The sequence below is a fragment of the Argopecten irradians genome, chromosome 10, assembly GCF_041381155.1.
Source record: "Argopecten irradians isolate NY chromosome 10, Ai_NY, whole genome shotgun sequence".
NCBI lineage: Eukaryota > Metazoa > Mollusca > Bivalvia > Pectinida > Pectinidae > Argopecten > Argopecten irradians.
Genome location: NC_091143.1, coordinates 10,421,659 through 10,444,752, shown reverse-complemented (window position 1 = coordinate 10,444,752; position 23,094 = coordinate 10,421,659). Strand labels below are relative to the sequence as shown.

General features: G+C 33.7%; 1 protein-coding gene and 2 non-coding genes across 4 annotated transcripts; 1 reads left to right on the top strand and 2 right to left on the bottom strand.

Moving 5' to 3' along the window:
* Positions 1 to 4,711: 4,711 nt before the first annotated feature.
* LOC138333075 (MFS-type transporter SLC18B1-like) lies at positions 4,712 to 18,939 on the top strand. Of its 2 annotated transcripts, none has more exons than XM_069281203.1 (14): positions 4,712 to 4,903; positions 6,245 to 6,568; positions 10,865 to 10,960; positions 11,326 to 11,399; positions 12,364 to 12,511; positions 12,907 to 12,975; positions 13,387 to 13,477; positions 14,317 to 14,453; positions 15,258 to 15,356; positions 15,639 to 15,733; positions 16,165 to 16,263; positions 16,836 to 16,910; positions 17,602 to 17,695; positions 18,324 to 18,939. In XM_069281203.1, the coding sequence occupies exons 2-14, from the start codon at positions 6,281 to 6,283 to the stop codon at positions 18,444 to 18,446; spliced, it is 1,488 nt and encodes a 495-aa protein (XP_069137304.1). In that variant the 5' UTR covers positions 4,712 to 4,903; positions 6,245 to 6,280; the 3' UTR covers positions 18,447 to 18,939. The 2 variants fall into 2 exon arrangements, with proteins under 2 accessions (XP_069137304.1, XP_069137303.1); XM_069281202.1 differs by having other exon boundaries at positions 4,713 to 5,047.
* Positions 18,940 to 19,903: 964 nt separating this feature from the next.
* Positions 19,904 to 19,976, bottom strand: Trnar-ucu (transfer RNA arginine (anticodon UCU)). Its single transcript has one exon. It is a non-coding gene; the product is annotated as a tRNA-Arg (tRNA).
* Positions 19,977 to 22,215: 2,239 nt separating this feature from the next.
* Trnar-ucu (transfer RNA arginine (anticodon UCU)) lies at positions 22,216 to 22,288 on the bottom strand. Its single transcript has one exon. It is a non-coding gene; the product is annotated as a tRNA-Arg (tRNA).
* Between the last annotated feature and the right edge of the window lie 806 nt (positions 22,289 to 23,094).

The window sequence follows — 23,094 nt, the reverse complement described above, 5'->3', positions numbered from 1 at the left end:
CCTATCCAACTCTTTTTATTAAATCAACATTTACAATTTGGGTTTCAGTTTTTACTTGCCTTTTTCTTATCCTGATCTTTTAGATACAGTCCTTGTTTATATCCTAATCTTGATGCCTGCCTTGTAGTTTGGCCCTAAATGACCTTATTTGTCGATGGGCCGTAAAACTCAAACAAACAAACAAACACAATTTTAAAAAGGTAGCCTTTAATGTCTTATTAGCAACCAATGACAATTTGTATGCAAATCAATGGATGGCATGTGCATGTGAATATCTATTTTGCTGTACTTTCATGCTATGACTCCTTATAACAGAGACAAAGCTTCCATCCTCTACAATGCTGTCCATAAGAACTTTCCGGTAGGTTCCATCTGGTCTACGTTCATTGCTTGATCATTCTCTCTTCCCCCCATCTGTAGTCGCTTATCTTCCGACAAGTGTTCGCCATGATATCTGAGCTCTAACATACTTTCCGTTTACCAACAAGTTAATGGCTTCTATTTCCTGTCTATATCCTAACCTCGCTGCATGATCTTTGCATCTCTGGAGGGCCGTGGTACTATACACTTTGACACATTGAACTGTATGGGACGCGTTTACAGCCATCACTAGACACTTGTGAAACTTGTTGGGACTCCCACCCAACTTTTCCAGATACCAATGGACAATTTACTCTTCCACTGTTGAAATACTGCCCTGCCACACTGGTGTGGTATACCTCAATTGTACTTTCTAGACATTCTTCACTAAAATGCACGGGTTCCACCATTACGTGTGTAACCTATCGGAAGTCAATTTCCTAGATACACATGGAAACTATACTCTTCCACAGTTGCCATAGGGATCCCGGTGCCACACTGGTACATCCAAGCATGTACTTTTTAGCAATCCGTGGGGTCCATACATTGGCCAATACGATAGAACTGCATACTAGTATACGACACTTCCTCATCCAGTGCACATAACATCCGGGCAATCGCGAGCTAGTCCAAATCAATCTGCTCGTCTATCATCCTTTTAAGGTAGAAAACGACAGAACTGCAAAATAATTATGACAACTTTCGAGCTTGAATAATTATAAACGTTGTGTATGGTCGCAAATTCGTAGATTCGATGGCTGAAAGACACAAAATTCCATACTTGGTCTTCCTTTTTCCCTATCTGCTGCCTTTATGAATGACTACCTGTCCCCAAATCCATGAAAAGTTGTTTTTGTTGTTAAAAATAGAGCGCAATTTTTAGCTAACATGTTTCATTGGAATATGTAGACACTCATTATAGGAAAAACCTTGTTGAAGAATTGCACCTATAATTACTAGGTAAACAATAGCCAGTATTTGAAAATGTAATGCATATTTAACAAGGCTTCCATGGCAACGACATTGCAATATTTGTATCGCGGAATTATCATATATTTGAAACACAACAATTAGTATCTTAATCACAGACTGAAATAACTATCAGATGTGTGGTCAATCTATACAAGCCGAAATGGTGGTTCTGATTTTGTATCCGTCATTTTCTGCTGAAGTTGATAATGATATCGTATTACGATAACATTAAAAAAAGATCATGGCATAGTAGTGTGTTTGGTTACACAAATCCAAAAGTATCAATATTTGACGGGTTCAGTGACCTAGATACGCTACTATTTATCACCGATGTTATCTTACTCTTATGAAACAGCCTACTTAAGATTAATACTAGCGTAAACAATCCTCATTGATTATTCGTTTGTTGTAGCCAGTGTTATTGTTCTAAGATTGTATGATGACAACGCGTGATGTATGAAAGAAATGCTATCGTGGCAAACACTTTAGCATTGAACGTCTCTCAGTTGGCATTCATAGCAAATATGAATGCAAACTGGACAGAGGCAAATTCCATGAAGCGCCCTATATATGCCAACTGAAAGACGTTCAATGCTTATATTTACATTTGGTTTCAGTTTTATGTTGACATACCAAGGTATTCTGCATCTATAATGAATTAATCAATCGTTATCGTCAAGTATGGAACAGCCATTTGAACAGCCGTTTTCCCTGTTCGCTTGCACGAAAATTGTGACGTCACAATGATAATGACGTCATCATAACGAGTGAAGTTCAGTGTCTATATGACTGCCAACTGCGCTTGGTAAGGTGCAGTGAAAATGTAAATATATTTAAATATCCCATTATAGGTCTAATTAGATTCACGCAACCTTACATACAACTATATACCATTACAATTAAGGAACTGAAATATATCAGTTGACTTTTAAAAAAGTGAGCGATTTCTGTGTCTTTATTTTCATTCATACCAAAACCAAAAAGTTAAGCGCAGTATTTGGTCGTACACCACACCCCATTATTGTCAAATCAGCAGCAAATCAGTTGTTAACAACTTTTGGGTCTCTCTATGGCGGAACCAGGGGACACAAAAGCCTAACCATTGTAACCACCCCTTGCCAGCCATTATCAAGCTTTTCTGTCTTCAGTTACCCATTTCAAGTCAACGTTTTGAACAACCGTTTTATATAACGTAACCAGATATTTTTGCGAGGATATGTTTTCGCGGGACATTGCTATGGTTGCGAAAATTAGATCCGTGAAAAATCGAGGAATGGTTAATCAATCATATGGCCTCGAATGTACTTCTTGAAATTCTTCTATGAACTAACCGTCCTAAGAAATGAATGAAACATCAGCGTCTTTATAAAAAACATTGAAAGCTGTATCTCGACTTCTATGCCTATCAGTCGGCACATAAAAGTCACCACTGTATAACTTCTTCGCAGCATACAAGCAAGCCCGTTACAGATTAAATGTGCTATTCCACGATCACGCTACACAATGTCAAAAAGAAAAAAAAATCAGCAAACGATAAGCTCATTTGGAAGAACATCTCGGAAAAAACCACAAAGAAAGCCGACGGTACTACATTACTGACATGGAAACCGCCAATGAAATAAGTAAATATCAAGCTAATAAAGACCGGTGCACCGTTAGACATTATATTCAGAAAAAAACATTAGACGATGAGAAAATTACAAAGAAATTTATAGCTTACGTAACACCGATAAGGGGGGGGGGACCAATGTTTGAAATTAACGCCAGTCCGTCTGCCCGTGACCGGCAATTTTATTGTAGGGCAGACAAATATTGCCATGCAACTGGCCCTTTGATTGGTAACTTTTTTTGGTCCAGTTCTTATAAAGTACTAAAGATATACAAATCAAAAGTAGCAGTAGCATTGTAGAAAGGTTGAACATCAAATTGTACAAAACAATTTTTGTAATATTCTAATTTTCAGTCAACTTTATTGAGAGCGCACGATACTAAAACATATATGTGGATATTTTTGGAGATATATCCCTAACGGGCGCTATTCTATTTATCTGCCACCCAATAAATGCAATCTAAGAATCCTTTAATTGTTAAATAATTTCAAACCTTATAATAATTAGTATAATAATTATCTTATAATCTTTAAAATATTGCTCTTGCTAACCCAGTCTCACTTCCGCTTTCATGACCATAGCTGTAAATAGGACGTTAATTAATATAAACAAACAAACAAATCCTAGCACTCCCCTTTTTTTCTTTCCCCTCTTCCAACTTTTTTGTAGCCCCTCTCCCTCCCCCTTTTTTGTACCCACCTTTCCCGAATTCCCTGTTTCCCAAATTTCTCTCTTGAAAATGGGTGTGTAAGTATGTAATCTATAAGTCAATGTATATGAGAGTTAAACTATTAATCAGTGGAGGGAATTACTCATGTATTTTAATTCATACAAATTAAGCTATATTACGGACTACTCCTTTTTTGACAATAAAATTAATTTCAAATCTATATGTCTCAATGTAAAACAAAATACATGCATAATATGTGTTAGGAATGAAAGTTGTATCTTGTTATTATGTTGTCTGATACAAATTTGGAAAAATAAAATAAATACAAAAAAATATATATTAATTTTAATAGCTTGAAGGTAGTTAAGTTGCTTAACATTAATAATGCTGCATTTATTGAAGATCAAACATATCAGAGGTTTGACTCCATGCGTACGTCGTCAAAATATTGTTATCAGGCTTGTCAAGGGTTCAATAGTCTAGATATGCTTAATCTGATCACACGTGGCAGTAAATATAATATGTAAATCAAACATAGTACTGCAGCTTATGGACATTGTAAACAATTGATATATTCGCTTTAGTATCGTTAGATCAATTCTATTTTAATTTTGATATGTTTGAAGGGGCATATACGAGTATCAAAAAGAAAGAGAGGAAACATTAAAATATGCAAAAATGTGAAATAAATGCGCATGTTTCAGCCTACCTACTTATTATAATATTCATATTTAGGATGAAAAGAACCATCCCTTTGTTATGCTAATAATGCCTCATCATTTCACTACTTTTTATTTTACAATTGCATTTTCTCTGTGACATTTCGTGACATTTCATTGGTTAATTAGTTTGACAATATTAACATCCTGTCATCAGCCTCATTAACATTAAGGACGGCCTCCCAATGGGATGTGTTGCGTGTGTGAAATGCGAGGTGAGTCCTTTGGAAGACTGTGGTATATTTCATTGGAATTCAAGCAAAACAATATGAGCCCAGTTTTTGACCCATGTTCACTGTTTACAGGTGAGCAGTTGCAGGTTTATATCCTACGGACAACAGCAGTACCGACACGGGATCTGTATATATATATGGACAAGATAAAGCAATGATAGCATAAAGATAACCAACGATGATGCGTAACGTACAGTAACGATATACACATGACCGAGGATGAATGAACCAAGATTCTCCGAAGCTCCACAAAGCATCTTGACAACACAGATCTTGCAGGAATCTACAATTGTTTACAGAAATGCTTCTTCTTGTTCGGAAACTCTGAATTTGTTATAAGTTTGTCTATTGTTTATGATCATGATTTTTAAAAAGACTAATATGTGTATAGATATTTCATTAACGTTTAGTATTTGTGCTATTATTATTCGATATGAACCACCAATTTAAGTCGATTTAAGTGAAGACTTCATCGAGAGCAGCGTGAGTGTATTTTTAATGATTTTTTCTTATAAAATGCTATTGAAAAATAATCTTAAGATGAATAATGAATTTGAGATATTTATAGCATACGTGCTGATATCAACGAAAAGTATAGAGATGTTCCTATTTAAGAGTCGGGTCACATACAGTGTACATATTGTTATCAATGAATAGTACAAAGATGGTCCGAATGATATACATATGTATGACTCGAGTCACATGAAATAAACATGTGATTCAAACCACAACGATATTGCCTTCACATAATATGTGCACTAAGATGATGATAATGGTCGTATGACATCAGGGAGTGTTGCATTGTTTACATAACAATACACCAGATGCAAAGTTCATGTCTATAAAAACGAAAAATGGAAAGTGCTGATTATCGTGCCGGGATCATCATTAAATGATATCAACTGTTAGGATTCTAAAAAATACAAATACCCTCCAGTTGATTAACTTAATGATGTCTTCAAAGTACATAATTAAAGTATCATTTATTTATTATACACTATATACTATACAATAGTCAACATCCATACATGTATGTATAGCTTTTAGTGAGACTCACATGATCATCGAAGATTATCAACATTTTTTTATGAAATAGGTTGCATATGCATAGTGATCTTGAATTAAAAGCAGAACACCCACCTCTTAACATTTACTGAGTGTGAGAACACCCACCTCGTAACATTTACTCAGTGTGATAACAGTTAGCAGTGGACATACTTAAGTTTAAAGTGAATATACTTATTCTACTAGTAGTGTTACTCTTGGTGTTTTAGCATCCTCGACATTCAAGGGGTTACTACCACTCTCTTTTGAAAGCATTTCAGGAGAGAAAACTTGACTAATCACAAGCTTGTAAAGGGATTCCTTTGAATGTTACAGAAAGCAACACGCGACTTTATAGCCGTATACTGTACCGTTTTTCGATTCGTTTGATGAACATCAAAAGTTCAAAGACTAAACTACCTGTCGTATCTGTTGTCATACACAAAGATCCTTCAGTTTTTCTATGGCATAGTCAGGGGTGGATACTAAGCCAGTGGTAGTAGCACCAGGAACATCGAGGATGTTATCTTAGTGGTAAAAGATATAAGATTACATCATGTAATATATTTTAACTTTGCGTTATCGTTGGTAAAATGATAGCCATATAATGAAATACAAATTCATGTTGTGTTTTAGTAATCATCATTCTCGATTACACAACTACTGGTTAAAATGGACTCTGAGGAGGAGCCGTTGATACGAAACCCACCAAATGAACAGACTAATAATAATGAAACCAAATATCAAAACGGAGACGTAAAACCCAAGAAGTACGATCCGGTAAACTTTGCTGAGGCCAGTATAGAAACCACTGTAGATGCAAATGATGGGAAGGAGGAGGAGGATTTTACATTTTTCCAGGCACCAAGATCAAAGAAGATTCTTCTGCTTTCACTGGGATTAGTAAACTTCTGTGCTATGGCATGCTTTTCACTGCTTTCCCCTTTCTACCCAAAAGAGGTAATATTTTACTTCTTTTTTAGATACAGACATTTGTTTAATTTCGTAGGAATAATTTCGCGTGGAGAACATTTTGCGAATTCCTCTTTGATACTCATTCGTGAGGATAAAAGTGTATTTGTCAATTTATAACAGCCATGTGCTTTACAGGTTATATCTAACTTGCGTGAATGTAAGTTCGGGGAATTAAACTTTACGGCGAAAAAAAAGTAACTACCACTGTACTCAGTACATTAACAACAAATGAATATTTGTTTGATTAATTAACATCCTATGAACTGTCGGGGTCATGTAAGGAAGGCCTTCTATGTTTGCAGTGTGTAGCGTGTATGTAGTGCGAGGTGCGTGTTGTGGGAGACTGCGGTATATTCGTGCTGTGTCTTCATGTATAGTGAAAATTTTGCCCTTTTTATAGTGCTATATCACGTAAGAATGCCGCCCAAGACACAAAACAACACGCACTATCCTGACAAAGGGAGGTGTTTATGTAGGGAACCCTTTGAAGTTTAGTTATAGACTGTTTCAAAATCTAACACCAACTCAGGTAACTTTTGAACCAAGTATTTTTTAACTAATATGATGAGGACATTATAAATAGAATAAATGTACAATTTTGTTAATTGCAAGTATTAGTTTAAGTATTTGTATCAATTATTACTATTTTTTCCCAAAATAATCATATGATAATACACACTGCACAATATCTATAATTTTACAATAGCAATTAATTTAAGCACTATTTTACACAAAGCCTATTTAAAAAAAAATCATAAATCAATAAAATTTAAAGTTTTATTAAATCATCATATATTTTATTATATCATTTAAGCACTAAGGTACTTCAATGGTTTCCAAAATAATCTATAATGATAAAATATGTTATCAAAGTGTCTCATATATACATTTGATGTATATGAATATAGACTCAGACAAAGTCTACTAATACAAAGATTTTTTCCCGTGTTTAACTGGTGTAAGACAAGGCGAAAATCTTTCCCCTATACTACTTTCATTATTCTTAAATGATTTAGAAACTTTTAAACTGCCTAAGTCTATGAAAAGCGTTCCTCTCGCAATGATAACTGAAGATATATCATCTGAGTTACAGCTTTTTATTGAAATCTTCGTCTTGATATATGCCGACGATACACCTCTGTTTGCAGAAACCCCCGAAGGACTTCAAAAATCGTTAGATATTTTCAAACATTATTGTGATATTTGGAAACTGAAGGTAAATGTCGACAAAACTAAAGTTATGATTTTCTGTAAGCGGAAGTCAACACAAAATATTTGCGAGATGCAACACTTGAAATTGTGGATAATTTTATATATCTTGGTGTAATATTTAATTACAATGGAAACTTTTTAAAAGCAAAAGTTCGACTTATGGATCAAGCGCAAAAATCCCTTTTTGCATTATATAAGAAAATTCGTAACCAGGCTATTCCAATTGACTTACAATTAAAGATTTTTTATTCGGTTGTTGAGCCAATTCTCCTGTACGGCTCGGAAGTCTGGGGGTTTGAAAACTTAAAGAAACTAGAACAAGTGCATTTGAAATTTTGTAAAAGGATATTGAGAGTGAGATCTAGCACTCCTAACTTCATGGTACAATGTATATGGAGAATTTGGTCGGTTTCGATTGGAATTAAATATCAAACTTCGAATGGCTCGTTTTTGGAATAAATTGTTAAGTAATGATGAAAAATTTTAAAGTAGTATTTTAATGAAATTAGCTCTTTGTCTACAAGAAAATGGAACTCATTCCTTCAAGTGTATTAGCAAAATTAAGAGTATATTTGATGAAACTGGTTTTTCATATATATTTGATAATAAAATTATCATGCCTAAGATGTTTTTCAAACACTACTTAAAACAAAGGCTCCAAGACCAGTTCATCCAAAACTGGATATTTATACTTTGTGGTTCGTACATGTGAAGTGTAAAAATGTTGAGAGTAATTGCTATATAATAATGTCTTAATGTTATGTACATATACTTGTCCATCCTATCATGCCTATACACTTGTATTTGTTTTATCCCTCATGTTAAACATTATAATGTGTCTGGGTGTAAAATAAAATCGCTGAATCGTTGAATAATTTAATGTACAATGTTGACAATTCAAATATCAGAGCAAGTATGATTTTTTCATGAAATACAATGCCACTGTTTTATGAAATCTTTACATTCGGGTTAACTGAAAAGAAAATAAAACGGAAAAATGATGAAAACATTGAATTAAACAATGATTCACCTATTAGATGATGTTGACATTTACCTGAGATTTACCTGTGATCTTGCAAAACATTGAATAACCAATGTCTGAGATAAGACTAAATGTTAATTCCCTATCAAACGGAACCTTAATCCCTATGTAAACACATTGAACCACAATGTTGCAGGTTGTAAGTTGGTGTTCGGGGAAGACCCCTCTTTAACTGAAAAGATTAAATAAAACGGAAAAATGATGAAAACAGTGAAAAAACCATTGTTGCCAGTTTAAGTAAAATGTGCTACATTCGGTTTAAGCTGAAAAGAAAATTACAACGGAAAAATGACACCAAAACTTTGAACACGCACTATCCTGACAACGGGCGAACCAGTCGTCCTACTCCCTGTGTGCTGAGCACTTAAAGCAGGAGCAGAAAATACCACTTTTATAGACAAGGGTGCGCCCCGGACAGGGGAATGCATTAAGCAGTATTTCGTTTATATTAAAAAGAATGAAAGGTGTGTGTGTGTGTGTTGGGGGGGGGGAGGGGGTTAATTGCAAAGAAAATTAAAACGATGAAACAAATAAAAAAAAAAAAAAAAAATCGAAAAAATTGAATAAACAATGTTTCAGTTTAAGTTGTTTTGAAATGTTTACATTCGAATGAAAAGAAAATTAAAACGGAAAAATGATGAAAAAATTGAATAAACAATGTTTCAGTTTAAGTTGTTTTGAAATGTTTACATTCGGTTAACTGAAAAGAAAATTAAAACGGAAAAATGATGAAAACATTGAATAAACAATGTTTCAGTTTAAGTTGTTTTGAAATGTTTACATTCGGTTAACTGAAAAGAAAATTAAAACGGAAAAATGATGAAAACATTGAATAAACAATGTTTCAGTTTAAGTTGTTTTGAAATGTTTACATTCGGTTAACTGAAAAGAAAATTAAAACGGAAAAATGATTAAAACATTGAATAAACAATGTTTCAGTTTAAGTTGTTTTGAAATGTTTACATTCGGTTAACTGAAAAGAAAATTAAAACGGAAAAATGATGAAAACATTGAATAAACAATGTTTCAGTTAAAGTTGTTTTGAAATGTTTACATTCGGTTAACTGAAAAGAAAATTAAAACGGAAAAATGATGAAAACATTGAATAAACAATGTTTCAGTTTAAGTTGTTTTGAAATGTTTACATTCGGTTAACTGAAAAGAAAATTAAAACGGAAAAATGATGAAAACATTGAATAAACAATGTTTCAGTTTAAGTTGTTTTGAAATGTTTACATTCGGTTAACTGAAAAGAAAATTAAAACGGAAAAAATGATGAAAACATTGAATAAACAATGTTTCAGTTTAAGTTGTTTTGAAATGTTTACATTCGGTTAACTGAAAAGAAAATTAAAACGGAAAAATGATGAAAACATTGAATAAACAATGTTTCAGTTTAAGTTGTTTTGAAATGTTTACATTCGGTTAACTGAAAAGAAAATTAAAACGGAAAAATGATGAAAACATTGAATAAACAATGTTTCAGTTTAAGTTGTTTTGAAATGTTTACATTCGGTTAACTGAAAAGAAAATTAAAACGGAAAAATGATGAAAACATTGAATAAACAATGTTTCAGTTTAAGTTGTTTTGAAATGTTTACATTCGGTTAACTGAAAAGAAAATTAAAACGGAAAAATGATGAAAACATTGAATAAACAATGTTTCAGTTTAAGTTGTTTTGAAATGTTTACATTCGGTTAACTGAAAAGACAATTAAAACGGAAAAATGATGAAAACATTGAATAAACATTGTTTCAGTTTAAGTTGTTTTGAAATGTTTACATTTGAATAAGAATCAACGGCAGTGTAGCAATTAACACCACGCATTGACAATCCGAACTTGGTGCATGAAAGAAAAATAATTTGAATGCCAGTTTAAGTATACATTATGAATACTTTAATTTCTTATTTGCATTTTAATGAAATATGCGTGGATCTTATTTTGCATTAAAATTTGGAGGTTAAAAGATGAATAAAAATATAATTGTAATTAATAATATTATAATTTTGTTATCATTTTCTGCAGGCTACAGATAAGAATGTGACACAGACAGTGATTGGTCTAGTGTTCGGATCTTTTGAATTTACAATTTTCCTCACCTCACCAATCTACGGAAATTTTGTATGTATTCTTCATCTCACCATCTCATTTTGATTCGATTGTTTTAAAATCAATTTTCTTTCTTTTTCATTTTGTAGAGTTTTTATTTAAATAGTTTATCTGACTGATCATGCTGTCTTGATTTAATTATTATTCAATCAAATAGATAATTACGTATGTATTTTGCATAAATTATATAAACTATTAAAACACTCGATTAAAGCCACTGGTCGTAAGATGGTGTTTCAGTTTCACTGTACATGTACTTATACATGTGATAAGCTACTAAAATTGTATTTTATGTAGCAGATAAAGAAGTGAATACGAACTTCTTTTGTTTTCATTCTCAATGGAATGAATTTATGAAATTATGACTTCCTTTTCAGATAACCAAGATAGGCTCCAAATTTATGTTCATCAGCGGTATCTTTGTTTGTGGCGTATGTACCATTTTATTTGGGTAAGTGTTTTATGTAACCGTTAATAGCAATGTTTACACCTTCACCGCTGATATGTTTGACTAATGGTAAACATAGAAAATAAGAAAATAATATTATACCATGCATTCTCATCTAAATCAATATATTTCAGTGACATTTAAATTATCCATTAATGCTATGGACTTACCTTTGCAAGAATACCCTTTTCTTTTAGTAAAGAACCGTTTATGAGACTCCTTTGAAACTACTACATTTACGAAGGCGAAGAAGAACTAGTTAAAATTAAAAAATATATTACGAAATCTGAAACACAATACGACATATAGCGCAAGAAAACATGTTGTTGCTTTGTTGTTTATAGATGGTTTGCCCGGTTTGCAGTTCGCTGCATGCATCTCTGTACCTTTTGTGGGACTTTTGAATATTTGTGTTGTCCTTGTGCAATAGTGGGCACTCTTGCTCATTCATAGTGCTTTCTCACTGAAACATACCACCATGAAGAATGGGCAACACACCTACTCACATTATACTGAAAACGGGACAATCAGTCGCCTCACTCCCTTTTATGCTGAGCGCTAAGCTGGAGCAGAAACAACAGAAACTCATTTTCTTTATTATCACACGTCATATATAACAATAATGATACCGGTCTTTGTTAGAAAATAAGGTTCGTCCCACATCACTAAAGACATGTAGTTTTAAAAGGTAATTGAAACTAAACTTATTCAACTTAGTTTTACATCGAGTTTAAATGTCTTTTTGTGCCTCACAATGTTTTTTTTTTCAATGTTGCAATTTACAATAGAGAAGTTCTACATAACACGTAAATGACAACACTATTCTTAGATTCATTTAAGCAATTTCTGATCGCTTAGGGCAAGAAATTGAAAACGAAAAGGAGTTTGATAACAATATATAGCTCAAGCTTTTCATTACGACACTCATTTATTGTATATCTATAGTACAATTCATTATATTTTAAAGGTTTTTAGATGCTGTCCCAGACGAGCCTACATTCGTGGTACTTTGTTTCCTGACTCGTGGAGTCGAGGCCCTGGGAGCGTCCGCATACATCACAGCTAGCTTCGCCATCATATCACATGCTTACCCGAAACACGTGTCGACAGTCATAGTTAGTAGCTTAAATACCTTCCTTGTTTTTTTCTTTTTCTAATTTTCACATTTTATATTTATAAGGTGTTTGATCTGTATTGAACGTCATAGTGCTGCTTTGCTTTTAACACCTTAGATCAGCCATTTTGATCTGTGTTAAATGTCATGGTGTTCGTTTGTTTCTTTTTTAAGCTTTACATGTCGTTATTGAATTATCATGCCGTAAAAAACGAACACGTTACGTTATCAAGGTTTGAGGCAGATTCATCTCGTTGCCGTTTAGATATTTTCTTAGGAAATATACAAATATACAATATTGATTATTCTACAATGCATGATCTCTCAGGATAAACTGAAACTTCACGTCATTTGTCGAGATCGAAATAAGCAAGTGCTCATCCATTTATTCTGCAGGGCATTTTGGAGACGTTCAGTGGCGTAGGTATGATGGTAGGCCCAGCCATTGGAAGTGCCTTATATGTGGTGAGTAACTTCCTCTGTCTTAGGAAGGAATATATCCAACATGATTTTACAAAATATGTTTACAGTCCTTATCACAAAATGGCTGATGCTGATCCCGCATTAAAATCTCGTCAGTAATAGGATAGCAGAATGACTGAAAATTAGAATATGTTTGGATAAAAGGAAAAAGTGTAATTTTTAAAATATCCAGAAGATCTTCATTGTTTAACATTTGGGAAATAATGATATTTGTGATAATATTAACATTGAAGTTCACTAAAACAGAATATAATTATTTATATCATGCATATTGCCGATTTCTATTGCACATGTATTGTTTTTTAATAGCTGCATGTTCAAAAACTTTTTTTACTATTCAAACGGAATGGAAATCAATTTATGATCCTATATTTTTTATGTTTTATGTTTTAGATTGGTGGTTTCGGTATGCCATTTTTTGTCCTCGGTGGAATTTTAATTGTTTGTGGAATGTTCGTTCCTCTTGTCATGCCCAAAATTGAAGGTATGACAATTTTTGTATTAAATTTTTCTTCGTTGATGTTTGGGACAATCTAGGAAAAATATGACTGAAATAATACTTTTATTCCTGAATATTTGAACTTTTTTGATTTTTTTTTAATTTTGAATAAAATAGAGGTAATTAAGCTCAAAGACTTTGGTTTTAAAAGTGTAAACCAACTCTCTTTCACGTGTGATTTGTAGGTACATTTGTATAATATATTCGCGAATTGATCTTTTCCATAATTATTTTGAATGACATTTGCATCTGATTATCAATCCGCGAAACTTTGAAACGAAAATCGCGAAATTAAGTAGCCATGGAAGAAAGTTGATTTACGACACATAGAATGCTTCTTTTTGGTCTTTCTATTACCAAAAAAATATATACATGTAGCAATCATTTTACTCGTTACATAAATGTTTTGATAACATGCCTTCACTTGACTGAATTGGAGCAATATTTTGTCTTATGTCGTTCTGGAATCAGGTACTCTTCATATGTCTTCGTGCAATTTTGTTTGACTTTGGTCCCAGCCGATGTTTTTATGTCTTCTGCCAAATTATATAAATATATATATATAAATCACTTTACTGACTGCGATGCCAGCACTACCTCCTATCTTAATTCCATTTAACATATCAATTCATATTTCATGTTAACCTTTCTTTGGAATTAAATTCTAGACGTGAAGGTGAAACGACACAGTCACTCCCGAAAGCATTAACTCGATTAACTGAAGTTGTAGGCAATATCCTGTAAAATAGAATTTTTGCCATCTCAAAGAAAATTTATAATGTGAATGGCGTATTGTTACACAACTGTTTACATTATTATTTCAGACAAGAAGCAGAAACTATCTAAGTCCATTTTTCATCTGCTGAAAAGCCCTCTCTGTCTCATCATTTGTTTCGTCACTGTGTGTGGAACGGTTGGTATGGGATTCCTGGAACCTGTTTTGGCCGACAGACTAGAGGAGGTAAACATATAAATGATAGTGGACAAAATAGATCACCCTGTAGCATGTGTACAAGCCTACATGTACAGGCCACCTCCTTAAGAATGCTCCATCGCCGACAGAGCATAATAATATCTACGATAAGGACAATATTTGATGAATAATAACATATATGTCTAACTTATATCAAATAATTTGTTTTATTTTTTGTCTGCGCTATTAGTACCCCATTCCAAATAAGACATATTAAAGTAGTGCCATAAATGTGTTTTCAGGATGCAATTATTCATTCTTAATTCTTAACTATAACATGATGGTAATAGTGTAAAGTAATCAATTTTTGCTTATACAACAAAATACTTATTTGTCTGCCCCTGTTTTTATTAGATACAATTATCGTTGCACCTTCAAATGAAAAAAAGTGGTTCCTTTTATTTTTGTGATTTTAAGAGAAATATGATATCGCGTAAAACATACATGAGGACTTATCTGATGTAGTGTCCAACAGATGTAGTTAGATTAAACCTAAATGGTTAAAATAATACTGAATTGAAATTAACAGATAAAAGGATTGAACATTTTGATAGTTAATAATACAAAAGTATAACATTGAAATAGATAATTCATTGCAAAGAATGGATAGAATAATGTATCCGATTTCAATTTCAATATATTTTATTACAAAAAAACTTGATTTGGCACGAGGTATTTTAAAACCTCAAGCTAGAATTAAAGTTATCCTCGCTCGTAATACGCTTTTTTGTTACGTCTTTGCACAAGATAATTGAGTCACAATGCAATTTACAGCATCATGATATTTTGTAGTTGGGGTTGTCAACGATTCTGATAGGAATTATGTTCCTTATCAATTCCGCCACATACGCCATCGGTGCACCAGTCTGGGGCTGGATAGGAGACACAAAGGTATGTCTTCACTGTTTAAGTAGCAAATGTTAAAATAAAAGGTAATTATTTTATAAACGAAAAAAAAAAATTAATTAAAAACTTGATTTCTGAAAGAAAATTTAAACGCATATAAAACCGATGTTAAGAAACTAGATGATCAAAGACAATTTAATAGTCCAATGAGTAAATTTTTATACTGAAATTAAAAGGCTAATAAAAGGAGCTATATCGCTCTCATAAATCGCGATTAAAAATAATGAAATCTCGTGAACATAATTTTCCATTTTTGGACACTTTCAGGGAATCATTAAAAGTCTGATAATTTTTGGAAACATATCGACTGGTTTTAGTTATATGTTGATGGGACCTGCACCTTTTCTTACCTTCTACCCATTGTAAGTATTGTTTATACCTTTTACACATTGTATAACCATTGCTTCTACCTACTGCAGTAACTCTGCCAATTTTAACTGTTAACGATTCAGGAACGCGTGTTGCGAATTTTCTTAAAAATATAACTGATTATTAAACAGGAATCAGAGCAAATTAATGCATTTCATTATTATTGGCGGTATATAAATGTAAGTAATATTCATGATTACGCATCCATATTAATTTTTCTGTCGCCTTATACTTCAGTTTACCGATCCTCGGCCTCAATTCATGACTGGCAAAATAGCTTTTTATTGTAACCGATTTTGATTAAGTAGGACTTTTCCAACTCAAGAATACGTAAATAGTAGAAACAGTATGATATTGTATTTTATTAGCAAAAAGTGTATAAATTCATGTTTTATACTCAACACTGCTATATTGGTTGTTACAGCGATGTTTGGGCCCAGATTCTGGCTCTAGTCCTTATGGGGGTTCTGTGTGGAGCCGCCATCATACCTACATACAACGCTTTGTTCATAGGAGCTACAACGTAAATGATATCTTGTTGCTGGATATCTGCTCAATTCCAAATAACAATTGTTATTCAGCGTGTACATTTACTAAACAACAGTTATCATAATCATATAGTCCGTTTCATCATTTATATCGCTTTATAGAATTTACCGCAATAAATCGAGCAAAGCGAATTTCTCAACACACGTCCCAATAAAGAAACAAGTAAAGTAAATAACAAATTAATGAGTTGCCTGATTAGAATACATGTCGTATATTCCGTCTTTGCATATTACAGAATTAGCTCCCTTCCGGGTAAGTATCGATTGCTACGTCATTATTTTGTGAACGCGATTCAAGACGCTTTCTCCGAAAAGTATGACGTTACGCTAGCAAACACATGACATCACAATCAATACCTACCCGCAAGTGCAGATAATACGGTAATATGCAAATTCGGAATACATAAATTGTAATTTGATATCAATTTAATCTTTTGCTTTAAATATGTTCAAATTGTAAGGACATTGTTGCATGTGCTAAAGGACACAAATAAGAAATTCATTAAGTCTGTAAAATATTCATGTAGATGATGACATCACGTTTCAGACAACTTGGAATGGAGGATGATTTTGAAACACATGGACTAATCTCGGGCCTCTACAATTCTTGCTGGTCTTTAGGGTAATTAAAAATATTTTTTATTGTGAAATACATACTATATATTAAAAAAAATGCTTTTCCCACATTTTGCTACATTTTGTATAATTGTAAACACTCTAATCAGAACAATATAGGAAATTGGCATCAGTTGTACGTTACTGATTAAAATAGGTAATTAATATCACAGAAATATTTGTATCGTTTGCTTTTTTATACTATTCTGCATGCTATCAAAACAAACGCTTTCCATTATCATACATTTTATAATTTATTTTCAAATTCAATAGTTTCCATAATTAGTAAAAGAACTGGTGGATTTCACTGTACACTGTCGACCAGAACTGATTTTATCAGTTGATCGGTGTTATTTCCATATTGACAGCCAGGGTCATTAAAAGATGGTTTCCTCTGTTTGCGAAGTGTTGCTAGCTTGAATGTATTCATGTACTTGGAGGCTACGGTATATTCGTGTTGCCTCTTTGCAATAGTGGAAACTTTTCCTTTTTTGTGATACTATCTCACTGAATCACGGCGAGCAACATACTTTATCAGGTCACATTCAAACTCTCATAAAAAATAATTGTCTCCCCTGGTTTGAAATCTAGAATCAGTCTCGTTCGATGTACAGACCAAAATTACAACTGATAATTCTAATGATTTAGAAACTGGTTGTCAATCCACATTTATCATATATATCCTTTTTCATTACTAGAGCGTTCATCGGTCCGATGGCTGCCGGTGCCCTGGTACAGGAGTTCGAGTTCCCGTGGTCCTGTACTGCTTGTGGTGGCCTGTTCATATTTGCGGTAAATATGATAATAACTATTTATCTAGCACTGGAGTATACAAAGTAAGAACAAAACAAAAGATAATTGTTTTTCTGGTTGGTCTTAACGTCATTGCGTAAACAATTTGTTAATAAACTGATTACTCTTTCTTTTTAAAACATAGTCTTATTACATTGTTTTTATATTATATTTAATTCTTTTATACATTTGCAGCCATCAACTAACTTTAAATTTTAGTTAATCTCTGGTTTTTATTGTTGTATTTATGATCACAAATATTTTCTATACATTGGATTTGTTCGATCGTAACTCTTTAAATCGAAGATGGGTTTATCATTGCAAAAAAAGTACGAAGTATTTTAATGTATCTGATATTCTAAGAAGGTATTTTCATATATCTAAATTTAATATGAATATGGATAATCGATATGCAAAAACTCTTATTTTTCATATATATATATTTTTTAATTTTCAAACACTTTTCATAATATAAGTAAATACATAAACACAAACACTTTCAAACGCACTCACCCCCCCACCCCCCACCCCAACAGACATCAATGTGTACGTTATGTTAAGTCATACCTACTTAGATGCACATATTAGATGTACTCAGATTTTTCACTATTCACTTTGTTTACTCCAGGGACTTGTTGTGTTGGTGTATGTCATCATCGAGAGATACACACTTCTTTGTCCTGTCAAACCTCAAAAAGCTGGCTACGAGAAGATCATAGACGAAACTCTTTGTGAGAGTGCTCAAGTTTAAAACAGCAAAACCTTTCAAGCAGAGACGGCCAACTTAAAGCAAGAGGTTTTCAGATTGAAGTTAAAAAATTGCAATATCGTGTGCCACTTTCTAATCAGCTACCTCAATGAGATTATATTTCCCTGGATTCATTTTTCACATTGGTCGAACAGATCTCCTTTCATTGGATGTTGTCAATTGTATCATTGCATCTAATTGGCTGGTGAAGCAGCGTAATAATTACTTTCAGAAAAACAAATAATTTACACAGGTAGTCATAAGGTCACCAAACAAATAAGAATACACCTGTGTTATTGAGTTTCTGCTTTGATTTCTGGTTCGTGTTTCCCTTAAACAGAAGAGTTTACTCTCTAAACTAGCTGTGATATTTTATAACTGAACCTAACCTCATGACAACAATGTTGACACGGATAGCATATATTATATGTAATATGTTAATGTACATTTGTATAGATATGAATTTGGTATACAAATAAATTATTTTTGTGTCCTTCTTTTTCCTTGGAATATTTTATGCTGTTGAGTTAAAAAAAATTCTCCATTTTTCGGTTTCTTAAGCGGAGTTATTTTGTATTCGAAAATCGAAATTCAATTCGTAAAACAAACTACTCTTCAGAATTGTATTCACGGATTATCTCCCATATAACGTTTAAACCATATTCTAATGATTTATATAAATCTTTGACCGACTTAGGTAACAACTTGTAATGAGGATCATGATTAGAACATCAACCACTTAAAATTGGATTTCTTAAAACTGAATTTCAATTTGCACGAAAAAATGATAAACTATGTTTGTAATTTGAGTCAACCAAATAGTGACACCACCTGCTTAAATCGATATGATTTGTATCTGTATTTGTATGCTGTAGCTTGCAAGTTGTCCACCAAACCGACATTAAGACCTGTGCTATGTTAGTCATACACACAACCAATTGGTTAAGTGAGCTTGTCGACAAAAGAAGTACTCATAATATTTATTAGATTGGAGAAAATTAAAACATACGTATTATTATTTGAATGTACAGCGTAATATGACTGTTTCCTGTTTACTTTTATGTAAATTCAAACAAGGACGTAGAAATCTATGGAATCAAGAGAATGAATAACAAAATAATAACAACCCGGCGGTTTCTTGTTTATTTTTATGTAAATTCAAACAAGGATGTAGCCATCTATTGAACCAAGAGAATGAATAACAAATCATAACATCCCCGGCGGGATTCGTAATTATCTATGCGTCTCGACTAGGAAACAGCCTTCCTGACAGGGACGAGTGCTGAGCTCTTTGCAAAAATTCAAAACCAAAGGTAGTTGCCTTTATCGAGAAGGCGACTTAATGACCTGATTTGGGATATTAAATTGTTTTTCTCTTGCAGCGGTTGGCTAATACCTTGAAATGAACGTTGTTCGGCCCACTTAGGAATACACATCACTATAAAATAATAAAATTATCACATCCCCGGCGGGATTCGAACCCGCGGCCTCTGGATTAGAAGTCCAGCGCGCTATCCGCTGCGCTACGGGGACTATTATGTTTTCTTTTCGATACTCCTTATCATAGCAATCATTGTGTAGCGTATATAAAGATCTATATAGATATATAGAGACTCGCATCTTTTTGAAATAGTGGAGCTGTTGCCATATCTCAATGAAGTATTCTGCAAGAGACACTGAATCTTTAGGCGCAATTCAAGAACAGCAGAATATACCTCTTTTGTATACTATGATGATTCTCGGTCAGATGATAGAACACATGATTTTCCAAACAGGACCGAGAGTTCAACAAGTAGTAAAAATTAAAACGGGTGTCCAGAGACACGTTAGGAAGAACAGAGAATACATAGTCACTAAATTAGACGCCTTTAATCGCAAAAGGTGACTAAATTTGGGATGTTGATTTTTATCCTCTACCAATTCAGTTTTTTTTACTTCCTTAACATTGTACACCCCATTCGTTTTTTATACTGACAACGTTACTGTAACCACTCTTTACACCCTCTTTATGCTGAGCGTTAGGCATGAGTAGAAACTACAAATTTAATAAAAGTACAAGTGTTTCTCGACTAGGGAACAGAACCAAGAGCCTTCCTTACAGGAGGAGTGCTGATTTCTTTGACAAAATTGGGACAGTGTCAAGGGAGACCTTACGAAGAAGTGTTTAGTTAGGACGATTACAAAAGACTATACTTTAGTTGCCTCTGGTCGTTAAAGACAATTAAGTTTTAGATTTGAGATGTTGTTTTTCTTCCTTTACAAAGCTTAACTATTGCCTTGAGATGAGCTTTCGGACATCATCATGTGTGGAAGACCGAGGTTTTGTTCCCTGACCGAGCCACACAATAATAAAATCTGTAACTGATTATCCTTTAGTATTTAAGTATTTTCCCTAGAAAATGACGATTTGTATGTTTAATTTAGTTAAGCATTATATTCCATATAAAAAATATTGAGATAAATGCAATTAACTTAATTCAGATAACTCAATAGGGTAATTAGGTATACATTTTCGTGATTTTACTTATTTTTACATTAAAACAAATGGAGTTGTGGCGCATTGATATCTTATCCAATAATTCAGTTTGGCCAATGACTGTGGCGCTTTTAAAATTTCCCACGAAACCGTTCTGTATGTATGACGTCATAATACTTGACGTTCTATTCTTTCGGCCTATGGAAAATAACCTCAACGATCCATCCAATATCTATATTTGTGTAACATATGAAATTAAATTATTTTATCATATTTACGTTCTATTAACGGCCAGGGTCACGTAAGGACGGGTTCCCATTTACGCAATGTGTGGCATGTATATAGTGCACGGTGTATGTTTTTGGAGGTTGCGGTACATTCTTGTTGTGGCTTCTTATATAGTGGAACTCTTGCCCTTTTTATGGTACTATATCATTAAAGCTTACCATCAAAGTGAATATGATGTGCTCATCTGCATCCTCCAAAAATGTATATCCACACACGCAACACATTGCACACGTGAAGTATGCCACAGAACGAATACAATTCACTCTGTCACATTATTCTGTCAAAGGGCAAACCAGTCATTCCACTTTATGTTGGACGCTAGGAATGAGCGGAAGCTACCACATTTGTAGACTAGTGTGTTTGTCAAATAGGGCAAATAGGAAAAATACCAAAATTAGTCGCCTTTAATCGAAAAAGGCGACTAAATTTGGGATGTTTTTTCCTTAACGCAGTATATCCCACCCAGCTGACTATACTGACAACGGAAAAAACCACTGTTACCAGGCCAAGTCGCAACACATTATCTATGCGCCTGGACTAGGAAACAGCCTTCCTGACAGGGACGAGTGCTGATCTCTTGGCAAAAATTCAAAACCTATGAATGAGCAGAAGCTACCACATTTGTAGACTAGTGTGTTTGTTAAATAGGGCAAATAGGAAAAATCCCAAAATTAGTCGCCTTTAATCGAAAAAGGCGACTAAATTTGGGATGTTTTTTCCTTAACGCAGTATATCCCACCCAGTGACTATACTGACAACGGAAAAACCACTGTTACCAGGCCAAGTCGCAACACATATGCGCCTGGACTAGGAAACAGCCTTCCTGACAGGGACGAGTGCTGATCTCTTGGAAAAATTCAAAACCAAAAGTAGCGGTCTTTATCGAGAAGGGGACCTGATTTGGGATATTAAATTGTTTTTCTCTTGCAGCGGTTGGCTAATACCTTGAAATGAACGTTGTTCGGCCCACTTAGGAATACACATCACTATAAAATAATAAAATTATCACATCCCCGGCGGGATTCGAACCCGCGGCCTCTGTATTAGAAGTCCAGCGCGCTATCCGCTGCGCTACGGGGACTATTATGTTTTCTTTTCGATACTCCTTATCATAGCAATCATTGTGTAGCGTATATAAAGATCTATATAGATATATAGAGACTCGCATCTTTTTGAAATAGTGGAGCTGTTGCCATATCTCAATGAAGTATTCTGCAAGAGACACTGAATCTTTAGGCGCAATTCAAGAACAGCAGAATATACCTCTTTTGTATACTATGATGATTCTCGGTCAGATGATAGAACACATGATTTTCCAAACAGGACCGAGAGTTCAACAAGTAGTAAAAATTAAAAAGATCGGGTGTCCAGAGACACGTTAGGAAGAACAGAGAATACATAGTCACTAAATTAGACGCCTTTAATCGCAAAAGGTGACTAAATTTGGGATGTTGATTTTTATCCTCTACCAATTCAGTTTTTTTTTTACTTCCTTAACATTGTACACCCCATTCGTTTTTTATACTGACAACGTTACTGTAACCACTCTTTACACCCTCTTTATGCTGAGCGTTAGGCATGAGTAGAAACTACAAATTTAATAAAAGTACAAGTGTTTCTCGACTAGGGAACAGAACCAAGAGCCTTCCTTACAGGAGGAGTGCTGATTTCTTTGACAAAATTGGGACAGTGTCAAGGGAGACCTTACGAAGAAGTGTTTAGTTAGGACGATTACAAAAGACTATACTTTAGTTGCCTCTGGTCGTTAAAGACAATTAAGTTTTAGATTTGAGATGTTGTTTTTCTTCCTTTACAAAGCTTAACTATTGCCTTGAGATGAGCTTTCGGACATCATCATGTGTGGAAGACCGAGGTTTTGTTCCCTGA

Coding starts and splice junctions, on each gene's coding strand:
- LOC138333075 (XM_069281203.1), top strand. CDS start 6,281: ATGGACTCTGAGGAGGAGCCGTTGATACGAAACCCACCAAATGAACAG. Junction 12,976..13,386: donor TTGGAAGTGCCTTATATGTG/GTGAGTAACTTC, acceptor TTTATGTTTTAG/ATTGGTGGTTTCGGTATGCC. Junction 15,734..16,164: donor TTTCTTACCTTCTACCCATT/GTAAGTATTGTT, acceptor TGGTTGTTACAG/CGATGTTTGGGCCCAGATTC.